Consider the following 12,593-nt stretch of genomic DNA (forward strand, 5'->3'; position numbering starts at 1 on the left):
TCCACTTGGTCCTTAGTTTGCTTCTTAATTGTCTTATCACTGATGAATAATTTAATAATTTTTTTCTTGTGTATTTTATAAATCTAGAGTTTGGTGGAGTCTCAATTAATAAAAAGAGACACCATACAGCTTCAGAGAACACTCTGTTCATGGCACAGCTTGCCATATTTCCCTGAGCTTGTATCAAACAATATGCAAGTAAATTGAAATAGTGACACCCTATCAAAATGTCTGTCAGCATCCTACACAGATGTGTAGTTTGGGTTTAATTCCAGACTCCTCCTTTTATGATGCAGAAAATACACATGGAAGAGTCTTTAAGCTTTAACAATTATTGACTTGCATGCCCTGTAGAAGATAGCTTGTGCTTTTACATTTCTTTCAAAATGTGCTAATTAGACATTAACTTAAAAGTGTAATCCTCTCCAACAGCTAGGACTTGTGTGATGTATCATTTGGAAAATCTGTGATTAGGTGGGGGAGTTTTAGTGTGGGTTTCTTTGTTGTTTTTTAATAGTTAACTAAACAGACTGATTCTAGATCTTTATCCAATGTGGAAGTTGCTCCATTTGTTTCTTCTTGCTGAAATACACACAACAAAAACCAAACCTATTGGAAATAATGATTAACTCTAAACATAGGATTTAGTTTAGTTTAGTGCCCACTGGATTTAGTTTTTATGTATTTTAATTTGTTGTGACTGAAGCAACCTGTGCCAGATAAGGAAAGCCTTGTAAGTGGAAAAAGACCAGCATGAAACCAGGGTTCAGCCACTGGATTTCCGTTTATAAGCCTATAAAATTCTGCTAACATCTTCCCATGTGAGGCTTAATTTGTAAAAGTGCCCTAAAAAGAACACACAGCCAGTATTTTAGAGAACACTAAGTATTATCATTGTTATTATTATATCATAGTTGGTATTGATAATTCAGCATGTGTAACATTGACTATAAGTAGTTTTGAGAGATAAAAACTTCACAGTCTATATTACCAGAGTGTGTTTTATGGGTTTTCTGATCCCTGTCTATACCATGGCTTACTCTTCAGTTTTACATCTCTTCTGCCATCCTATATTTGTAAACACTTTCTCTAAAACCACTTATTTCTAATAAAATCTTTGCTATATGGGCATCCCTATGCCTTTGTGACTCAGAATGGCTTAGGTTGGAAGAGCTCTTAGAGATCATCTACTCCAACCTCCCCACCATGGGCAGGAACACCTCTCAACTAGATTCAGCTGTTCAAGGCTTCATTCAACCTGGCCTTGAACACACCCAGGGAGGAGGCATCTGCAGCCTCCCTGGGCAGCCTGTTACAGAGTCCCACCACTCTAGTATTGATCCAGTCTAAACCTACTCTCCCTCAGCTTGAAACAATTCCCCCTCATCCTATTGCCTTATGAAAAGTACCTCTCCAGCCTTCCAGTAGGATCCCTTCAGGTATTGGAAGGAAGCTCTAAGGTTGTCCCAGAGTCTTCTCTTTTCTAGGCCGAACAACTCCAGCACCATCAACCTATCTTCATAAGAGAGGGGTTGCAGCCCTTGGATCATCTTTGTGGCCCTTTGATGAAACACTTATTTGTAGTTATTCCTGATCCAGGTGCCATATGGATGTATCCAATTGTGAAAACTTCCAAAGATGCACTTGGTTGGTTTTTTTTCTTATATTATTATTTTTGTTAGCAGAATAAGTGTCTCCATTACTGAAGTTTTCTGGGTTGATAAGTGAGTGTAAATGAAAATTCTTCACGTATACCAATAGCAAGAAAATCACTAAAAATGAATGGATATCTTTTTATATATATATAGTAGGACAGCTGTTATTGTCATGGAGAGGCACAGCTACTTAACAGCAACATGTTAACTAGGTAAGGTCTATTTTTAAAAGCTATTTCATTTTGGTTCATTCCATATTAAGTAGGGACACGTAAGTATCCTACTCCCTAATACAACAGATAACTGTAATGTACAGGTAATAATATAATGTCAATAAGTTTCACCTAAAATACTAGAATGCGTAGGAAAAAACTGTCCTTGACTTAAAAGTTTCTTAAGCTTGACTTCTGTGTTTCTGAAAGTTCCTTGGAAAATGTGTATAAAAAGTCCTTTCAGAAAAGTCTTTGTGTCTTGAGCATGTCTCTATAATACCTATGACGACTTAGCACAGATTTTTTTTGCACGTTAGAGAGAGAAAGGTTGCGTGTTGTCATTCTGTGTCCTAGTTGTGGCATCAAACCAAACTAATCTTACTGGATTTTTCAAGTACAGAATTGCAACTTAATATCTGCTAAATTATTAGTATTTTGTCAAATTGATGCAAATGGATTCCCTCTTTTAGAGAGGGCATGAGGTGGAAACAGTGACCGATACATGAGACTGCCTCAGAGTACACTGGTGTTGGGGACTCTTGATGCAGTCCAGGTTTACTGCCCTGCACTATCCAAACCACATATAGTATAGAAGAGAGGGAATCTGGGGCCTTCTTCTGTGATCTACCAATCTTTATATTGTGCCAAGTTACTTTCTGATCTCCATATAACCTATGCAATCAATACATTCACGAAGAAGCTTCCTTTCTGTGTCACGCTACTTTAAGAGCTTGTAGGACATACCTATTTAGGTTTTCCCTTGGTACCTGCTGACTTTCCTTGCCCCCATGTCTCAAAGAAGCAGAATTCTTTGACATCAGAACACTCTTTATCTTCGTTTCTTGTCTGTCATGGTTTCATAAGTCTGCTTCAGTGTCAAAAAGTTTTGCCACTTGGTCTGGGGGTTTTCTGAAATTCATCTATCACATTATGGTTTTAACTGCCCTGAACTTTTTCTGTCCAAAGGATTCCAGTGGCCCACATAAATTTTAAAGCAGAGATTTCAAACTTAACTTTTGATTATGTCTCCTCATTACAAAAAGTGGTTAGCAATATTTGCAAGGTAGATGTTTATCCAGAGGTTTCAGCCAAACTACAATCTTGGTATTTAACCCCCTAGTTTCTGATTAGTTTTGTTGGATAAATACACCATTTTTAAGTTCCTCTTCAGTATTGGAACTATCATTATTGCATATGCAGTGTTTCACCTGAGAGCTGTTTTCTTTCTCTTCTTTTCACAGTACTAACCTCCATTTAGTACTGTTATGGTCTCAGACATTCTAGAGGATTATTCACTAATCATAGTTACTTTTATGCCTTAAATACAAAATGTAATCTGTTCCTTCGTTGTTCAATTCATACCATGTTTCTATGGCTCTTTACCTGAGTGTCTTTGCATTGATGGTCTCCTCAATAAAATCATGGCCTTGAGACAAAGAAGGACAGGTAAAGAGGATGTTGATCCAAGTACCTGGGGTGAAGCTGAGTTGTTAAAAATGTATGCCACATAGATAATGGTATGACTGTGATATTCGTTCTCCCCTTGACACTGGAAACAAGAAGCATTGACACTGGGAACAAGCAGCATTGCCAAAAGACTTTACAGTTCCCTGTGTTCTGTTTGTTCTGGTAATGTGAAAGCACTTCAGAGTTTGGTGTCTGCCAGGATGATTACACAGTCTCTTCAGGTTGTAAATTCAATTGCCTTCTCCATGCTGGAAAAGTAAGAACAATGCATAATTAAAGTGGCAGCCAAAAGCTTATGGTTGCATTGCAGTTATGGTATCAGAGGCAAGCTGGATGAACTGAGCAGAGGATGTCAGATAAGTAAGCAGCAGTCTCAGGGGATGAGTAGTGATGGTCTTTACTTTTTCAGTGATTTTAAGTGATTTTTTTTTTTCTTTAAGCCCTTGTTCTGAAAGCCTCTTCAAGCTCACATAATAGCATTGCACTGAGCGTTAATGTCTCAATGAGCCAAGTTTCTGCATGCTGGTAATGTTGTTTAGGTAAGGCAACACTTGGTCTTCTCCAGCTAGTTAAAGTTTTCAGTGGGATGCTTTATTTCTTCTTTGTTAGAGAGTTTTTCTAACTTGCAGTGAATTGGTTCATGGTACATGCAGCAGTGAAATATTTGATGTGGTCCTGCTGAGAGGGTTGCTGGGCGGCGTAAGCTCTGTGAGTGCCTCATCGCGAGAGTGTTAGGCAGTCGGATTTCCTGGTCTCTGAGCAGGTGGAAAGCCAGCTGCCATCTGAAAGCTATTCCTGTACTGGCATGGAGCTGTGCCCAGAGCACCACAACTTGCCCCTCCAGCACCAGTGGAACACAGTGTAGGTTCAGTGCAGGGAGTGGATCCCAGACCAGTGCTGATGTTCCCCATACTGGGCTGGCCTTGGCTTGGCTGTGCTGGTGACTGTTCTGCCGCACACTCAAGTCCTTGGATCCCTGGGCAGTGCCTGCTGGCTTCCACTGCGGCTTGGCTATCCCTTAAGTTTGCCACATTACGGGTCAAGGACAATTGTTTGCCAGGCACCTACAGCACCAAACTGTAGGTGATGGAGACTGGGATCAGCACCTGAAAGCCAGTCACATCAGATATTATTTTGAGAAATTCTAGCCCAGCTTCACCACCCAGTGTCAAAGGCTCATTATTTTCATGGCTGAAATTCTCCTGTACTTACTTTCCTTTTTTATCACATATGACTGTTAGGGTATGGTTGGGATTTTTTTTTTCTTCTTTAACACACTGGAAACTCTAATAAAAAACTCAGGGACACCTCCCACTGGACCAAGTTGCACAAGGCCTCTTCCAGCCTGGCCTTGAACACGTCCAGGGTGGGGGCATCCATAAACCTCCCTGTACAACCTGTCCCAGTGTCTCACCAGCCTCACTGTAAATAATTTTTTCCTGATTTCTAGCCTAAATATTCTCTCCTCAAGCTTCAATCCATTCCCTCTCATCCTATCACTACAAGCCTTTGTAAAAAGTCCTTTCCCAACTTTCTTGTAGGCCCACTTCAGGTACTGGAAGACTGGTATAAGGTCTCCCCAGAGCCTTCTTTTCTCAAAGCTAAACAGCCCCAACTCTCTCAGCCTGTCCCCATAAGAAAGGTTCTGCAGCCCTTTGGTTATCTCCGTGGCCTCCTCTGGACCCAGTCCAGCAGTTCCATGTCTTTCTTGCACTGGGGGTTCCAGAACTGGCTGCAGTACTCCAGGTGGGGTCCACTGATACAATCCCAGATATAATCCTCATGAAGGGTTCTACTTCTTTGCCTTCACTTGCTTGCATATACACAGTCCTTCATAACCAAACCACCCATCCAGCAATGAGACCAAATCTGCTATTTCTTTGGCTCCTGCAGTGTTGAGAACAAGCAAATGTTCCAAGCAAGCTGATTACCTCTAGATGAACTTGGATGTCAGCATCTCAGTACCTCTGTTTTTTGGGAGCGTGATGGAGCAGCAGTTGTGCTGTCTGTGCATGGCAACAGCTCGAGTCTGACAGAATTAATTCAGTTGCTTCTGCTTTCCATGTGCTGAACTCCTGGCCTGCAGGCTGGGAGTTGCAGACGCAAAGCATTTGACAGTCTCTGCTGCAGCAGTATCTGATTGCCTTGTAAGTGGGAAGGTAATTTACCTTCAGCTGTCCTGCAGAGGATAGGGCTAAGGACACTTACAGGTAAATGGTTTGTCCATGATCGCTCGAGGGTTGGCTCAGAGTAGGATACAGAAACTGTGACAAAGTCTCAGACTTAATCCAGTAAACCACCTTTCCCCTTTCCTACAATTATCTGGACATTGTGGGTAAGCAATGGTGAAGGGGGTTTTGTTTGGTTGTTTTTTTGGTGGTGTTTTTTTTGCTACAACATTTAATTTTCTGCTCTAGTATTGTGCTGAGGAGATGGCTTCAGTATACTGGCAGCGACTGATAAGTGACTTACAGTTTTGTACCCAATGTTTACTGAATTTTCAGTTTGAAAGGTACAGTCTGGGACGACAGTCATTCAACCTATTCTTGCCTCAAACACTGTACAAACATGCAGACGAAAGAAGGAACACCTGGCAAATGTTTTGAGGTTACAAGAGAGAGAGTTAGTGATATCCATGGTTATGAGTGAGATAACTTGCTGCTTTACAGCATCTGCTGAAAATGTTTTCAGAACATTTAGATTCCATTGCACTATGGCCTTGTGCAAAATAATGTGAGAGAATTGAAACAAACCATCAAAAGAACTGAAGCAGACATGGCATAAAACAGAGTCGATATTGCTGCAAAGGAACCCACGTCCCACCCCACCAAACTCAAACGAAGGCTGAAATCCCAGGGTGACAGCTGGCCATGGAGGCGGCTGCTCCTTGTGATACTGGACTATATTCCTGAGTGTTTCAATGTTTTCTTTTCTTTCTGACTGAGTAATGGGATCTGCCTTTGATGATAAATTTAACTTGGAAGGTGGCCCTGTGGTTCTGTGAAAACCTGTTACTCATTGTGATAGCAGATGATGTGGTTTCCTTGAGAAAACAGCGTGATAGAGTTATTTGAATAAAGCACTAGGAATACTGAAGATTTGGTTTCTTATTCTAACTAACAAGACTTTTCTGTGGATTTACTTAATTCATTTTTTCTTTCAATGCATCAGCTTTTTTATTTCTGCTCAGTATTTGTATTGTTTAGAAGTATAAGGAAACAGCTGCATCATTGTTCATTTCAGGAAAATAATAGATGTTCGGTTTTGTTTGTTTTTTCTTGTAGCTGTTTTGTGAATATGGTTGGTGAGGAGGTGTTTACATCTCTAGCATTTAATCATGGCACAAAGGATAATTCAGCACAACTAAGATACAATCTATATTACTTTTTCAAGGTGGGATTGATGAAGAACTGGGATGCAGAGAAGCGATTGCTTTGCTTAGATTAGGGATGATACTGGTTCTGCTTTGAATTTAATCTCTGAGGTGGGAGATTAATTTGTTCTCCTCAGATCGCTGTGCTTGGATTTAGTGCATGTGTTAAGTGAAAGTACCAAAGCCTTGGAAGAACTTTGAAAAATAATTTGACTATGTTAAATCAGATCTGAACTTTCATGCTGTGAACTGCAAAACCAGCTGAGAAGTGTACTTGAGAGCACACAGCCATCACTGTTGTACCTGTAATGCTGTGAGATCCAGTGGCTCTCCCTGATCCCTGAGGTTGCCTGGCTCATGCCAAAATGAGACTGTAAGGATGCAGCTGCACAGGCTCCCGAAGGACCTGCAGTGGCTGCCCAGTCCTCCCCCTGACACTTCTGCTTTCACCCTGCGCTGTGCACAGCAGGGCCATCGCCCTGGGGTTGTGCTTCGGGCTGCAGATCCATTACTCTCTCTGCTGGATGCAGAAGGGAAGATCATAGTGACAGAGTTTTGCTCAGAGTTGGGATTTTTTCGTGGGTTTTTTTCAGTTTGAAGGAGACAAGTGCTATTTTGCATCTTGTTTTAGCTAAATGTTACCTCTGTACTAGCATGATCGGTTTAATTGTTTCACCAGATAAAAGGATGAACTGAGCAAAACATTGGTTTTCACTTTTTTTTTTTTAAACATATTGGTTCTGATTGCATCCAAATAAGTCAATTGGATAGCTTATGATTGCTGATCAAAGATATGTTGATCAGACTTTGTATTCTCATATTACTTAATTAGAACACAATTTAGCCTCACTCAGCTTCTAATTTGAAATGAGTGCTACTGATAGTCTTGACCGCAGCAAGATCTCTTGAAGAATTGGCTGTTGATTATATGGTTATCAGGTCCTGATTTTTCAGAAGCACAATCAGCGTGTTCTAAATTTAATTAGAACTACGTATGTTTGTCTGTTTGTGAATTTAAATCAGAAATGGGAAGGGGGGGGAAAAAAGATGACCAAAATGAGGAGGGCACCAGTATTTTAGATTCCCAGTTCTCTGGTTTTCATTGCAGGTTTAAAGGACTTCTCCCTAAATCTTAAATGTTTGAGATGTTCTAGTGCATTCTTGTGAATTCCCTAGTAATTGACAGAAGATGTAATTTCCTCAGTATTTTTCCCCAAACTAGTACTGGTCACTGCTATATCAAAACCCGAATCTCCTTCCTGATGTAAAATGCCAGGTCTACTCCATCAAGACACTTAACTGTGTTAAGCTTCCAAACAATAAAGCAATTTGCAAGAGGCTGCAGAGCATGTCATGTTGTAAGGAATGTTGTGCCAGTCCTTTAGGCTGCTGATCTTTTATTACACGACAAGTGATTTACCTCTCTGAACTTAAGAGCTCAGCAGATTTGCAGGTACTGCCGTTGAAGTTTTAATTTAGGCAAAGATGCTCATAAAGAAGTGCTCAGATGTTCAGATGTGAATCCAATTTTATATCCCTGGCAAGTTCAATAGTGTTCAGGTTCTGCTTTTGATTCATTTAAACAAGTTTATGAAGCAGCAGCATATTAAGCTTCCATCTCATATATACACAAATGTGTGTGCATGCTCCCTAGTCAGTACTGTTAATATATATGTACACGGTTTTATATGTTTTAATATAAATGCTATACTGTCCATATAATGTTAATATTGGTGTTTAGTTTATTACTCTGTATTAAAAGTGGCATTCATCTTATGCCAGGTTTCTGAGGCTTTGCAGTTGCAGTATATGTTCAGTTGCTTCTGCACAGCTTATATTGCACACTACATTTTATTTACTGTGCGGTAACTGAGTCTTGGGGCAGATTAAATTAATTTGTGGTAACTTGAATTCAGTTCTTGCTTCCTTAATCTTACAGAAATTCTATTCGTCCTTATTGATGTGCAGTTGGCTCACTTATAAGAATAGCCTCTATGATTTTGTGGTTGCAAGATTCAGAGTCTTTATTTAGCTGGCACTACTGTATCTCCCAGAGCAAAACTTTTTGGTTTTGTGGGTAAGATTATTCCATGGTTACATTCCAGAAGGAAAAGCTGCATCCAAGGTTGAGAAAATATGAAGCACGTGAATCTTCTGAAATATTTTTTAACACGAGGGCGCTCGTTTGTATTTTATCACCCATAAATAGCCACTTATTAAAATCCCAAAATGCTTTGCTTAAAGCCAAAACACAGACTAGGAGGTAATTCCACTTAAGCTACTGTGCATGTGGATATTGTCCAAACACATTTTCTTCCTGCTGTGTCTTACTCCACATGCTGTTGGGGAATGGCACAGGGCTGGTGTAGATTAGACATTTGATGTTCAGGAAGAGCCACAGGAAGGATTCAAACAAAATTTTCTGGGCAAAACAGTCTCTTTCAAGGTTAGGTGACACATAGCTGAGGCAAGGATAGCAAGGAGAGCAGCGTATGTAATTGCCTTAAAATTTAGGATACCTTCATGGCAGGTGACCTTATATATAAAGCAATTGACACTGCCATAGGGTCAGCATTCAGGCAGCAGACATCCAAGTAAGATAAAGAATCTGCACAGAAGTTTAGCAGCACGTAGAGGATGCAGAATTCCTTATTATTTACTTATATTTCCTAGTCACAGGACACTTTCTACTAGTCTTTCTGCACAAGTCCCAGTAAACCTGTCTGTCTCTTCCCAGGCCCACACAGATGCTTAGGAGAATTAATGATCTCTCTCCAAAAAGCTTATTTTTCTCTCATTGCTTTTCCCTGGGACACGCGGTTGGCATAGCAGTGCTAGAAGAGGAACTGATCCCTCAGAGAGGAACTGATCCCAGGGCTGGTGCACAGAATCACAAAAACTTTTAAGAAAAGTCCCTTAAGATCAGTGAGTCCAATGATTAACCCAGCACTGTGAAGTCCACTGCTAAACCTTATTCCTCATCACCATGTGTACACATGTAGGGAGAGCCCAGGCAGGCACCCAGGACCAGGCAGGACATGGTCACCATTAGAGTTTGGTATGCTGTGCCACTTTGCCCCTCAGGTTGTCAGGGCTGCAGCTGCAGTATCGTGTGGGTTTCCCCATACAAAAGAAATCAGACCAGTTACTTCTCTCCTGGACAGGTTACTGTGTGTGTTTTAGTCAGATCTGCAGCATCCAACAGCCTGAAATGATGCACCACTTTCAGTTTCTGGCCTGGCTTCAGTTGGCATTAACCCCCACCTTGAATGGTTTGGTGTTCTGAGGGTTGTTTTGGGGTTTTTTGGGGGGTTGGTTGGTTTGTTTTTTTTAATATATTTGCCTTAATTAAATCAGTTCAGCAGTTTTTCTGTACTTCATTGTTTCATGTAAAAATAACTGAGTCTAGCTGCAAATGTTTCCCCTTGTGATGTTTGCTTTTGTTGATTCGTTAAACACAAAATGTGCTTCATTTTCTAAAAACAAATCTTCATCATTATAACTATCATTTTGCTAATAATACTTTTTTTCTGATTATTATTTACTAGAAAACTGCAACTTGATAATGTCAAAAGCATGCAGCCCATGGCAGTCTCGGGTTTTTTTGTCACTAGTTTTGAGAAGTAAATAATTGCAACATGTGGAATTGCACTTAAACTTATTTACCATTCTGCATTTATGTTTCGAAAAGTGACTGCTAGAATGACACTTGCTTATTCTATTTACTCTTCATGTGCTTTTTTATTTTAATCCACTTGTGTATTGATTAGAAAAACCTATTTCCATTATCCATGCAAATGTGTCAGCACTAAAAGAATGAGAGATGTTTAGATTCTTACTTATCTCTAAAAAACATCATCTATCATTTTCAATGGAAGATGCTGTGAAAGAGTAGCACAATGTTCAGATCCTAGTGTATGCTTGTGGCATTGCTAAATAGAAAAGGACAGACCAAATCCTGATCACGGGGAAGAGTGTGAGAGACCACCAGTGCAGGATTGCTCTCTTTTTATGTGTGGAAAACAAACAGGTTTGAAGCTGATAGGTAAAATAAGAGTGACTGAAAGCATATGGAGATCTGTGATTAAGTTTTATAGAATCTTAAAGACCATATTCACGAAAGCTGGTTTTAATCCATCAAGGTTCTTCTCCTGAAAGCCCCTCGTAGAAATGAGGAGGGAAAAGTTCCTCTCAGCCAGTGTACAGAATGGTCAGGCTAGTCTGCTGTCCTGGCTTCTCCACAGAGGAACCTTGCTCCAGGGAGAATCCATGCAGTATTTTAAAATCTAAAAATAGTCTTCATGAACATGCCAATTGTGCAACCTCAAAACGCTGCTTTATAGCTCTCATCTCTAATGATCACTGATCTGACTTTAACCATCTTTTAATGCCTACAGGTCCAAAAGGCACACAGACTTAGTTTTCTGTTGTAGGGTTTGGCTTTTTTCCAGGTCCCCTGAAAATCCCAAGGAGAATAGCATCATCAACACACATTTGTGATTGATTTTTCTTTTCTGTTTTAGGCCCTTCAAATCATCACAGCCAGTCAACACTGAGACCACCTCTCCCTCCTCCTCACAACCATTCACTGTCCCATCATCATTCTTCCGCCAACTCCCTCAACAGGAACTCGCTCACAAATCGCCGGAACCAGATCCACGCTCCCCCTCCTGCGCCCAACGACCTGGCCACCACTCCCGAGTCCGTGCAGCTCCAGGACAGCTGGGTGCTCAACAGCAACGTCCCACTCGAAACCAGGTGGGTCTAGTGGAGGGACGCCCTGGGGAGATGCCACTGCATGGGTCTCTGAAGTGCACAGAGAGAACTGTTTGGCTCATACCTTGTGTCAGTAATGGATTTGTCTGACACAGCATTGGGAGTTAGTTGCATTAGAATGTCCACCAGTGTCTCATTTGCTTTGTATTAGAAGGTAGACAGGTGAACATCTCCCTGTTTATGTATCCTGTTTTAAAGCCTTTTGCTATGATTCATCTGCACCATCCCTGCCTGCACAGCTCATGGTATTAGTACAGGATATTTTACTCACAGGCTTAGGGATAACTCACTTATAATTCATATTGAATATGTTGTGGGAAAAACTAGACATTTTGCCTTTCATAAAGCAACAAAGAGAGGCTCGTTTGAAATTATGCATTTTGGGAGACCTTGAGAAACAATCCCAGATTCAAAACTGACAGTGCTATAATTTTAATTTATATTTCATCCAGCATGCAAGCTCATTTTAATCTCTTCTGTACGTGTTAACAGCTTGATGCCCCTGGGGCAAACAGCTGCATATAAATGAAAAGGTGCAGCACTTAGGCATGCCAGATAAATAAATAAATAAACCCCTGACATGCTGCTGTTCTAAATATTCTGGTTTGTTGTCATTTGGGGTGTGGAATGTCAAACATATTTAACTTGCACTTAAAATAGCAGAGCTGGCAGAGCTGATCTCTTAGAATTTAAAATTAGCCACTGTGGTGCAGAAGAAAAGTGGCTCGACTAGTAGGGTGTTCTTGCTTGCCCAGATAGCTATAAACAGCATACAGGTGGAGGAGCAAGAGTGCTTGTGACACCCTGGTTCCAGCTGATGGATTGCCAAAGTTTCTGAAATGTTACATTTGGTTTATGTCCTTTTGGGAGTGTAATGCCACTCTGCTGCATTACGCCTGGAGTAGCTAAGTATGGTATAGTTAAGGTCACCATGAAGTCTCAGCCCAATCCCTCTTAGAGTCTGAATAATGAGTGACTTCAGGTTTGGAGCTCTGGGAGGAGTTGGTGTAGATGGATTGAGACTTGTAACACCTAGACCATTGTTGTTGTGCTGTTAATCAGTGGTTGTAGCACCACAGGGAAGAAATGTGACTGAAAAGAGCAGGGAAT

The 12,593-nt window shown here is 40.7% G+C and overlaps 1 protein-coding gene across 16 annotated transcripts in view; it reads left to right on the plus strand.

Moving 5' to 3' along the window:
- The window catches only part of TENM2 (teneurin transmembrane protein 2), a 668,081-nt gene that overhangs the window by 475,936 nt on the left and 179,552 nt on the right, over positions 1–12,593 (plus strand). For all 16 annotated transcript variants that reach the window (XM_054168532.1, XM_054168518.1, XM_054168516.1 and 13 more), the window contains one exon: positions 11,231–11,465. In XM_054168532.1, the coding sequence (XP_054024507.1) occupies positions 11,231–11,465 (235 nt within the window). The remainder of the gene's footprint in view (positions 1–11,230; positions 11,466–12,593) is intronic.

This window comes from Dryobates pubescens, chromosome 16 (assembly GCF_014839835.1).
Source record: "Dryobates pubescens isolate bDryPub1 chromosome 16, bDryPub1.pri, whole genome shotgun sequence".
Taxonomy (NCBI): Eukaryota; Metazoa; Chordata; class Aves; order Piciformes; family Picidae; genus Dryobates; species Dryobates pubescens.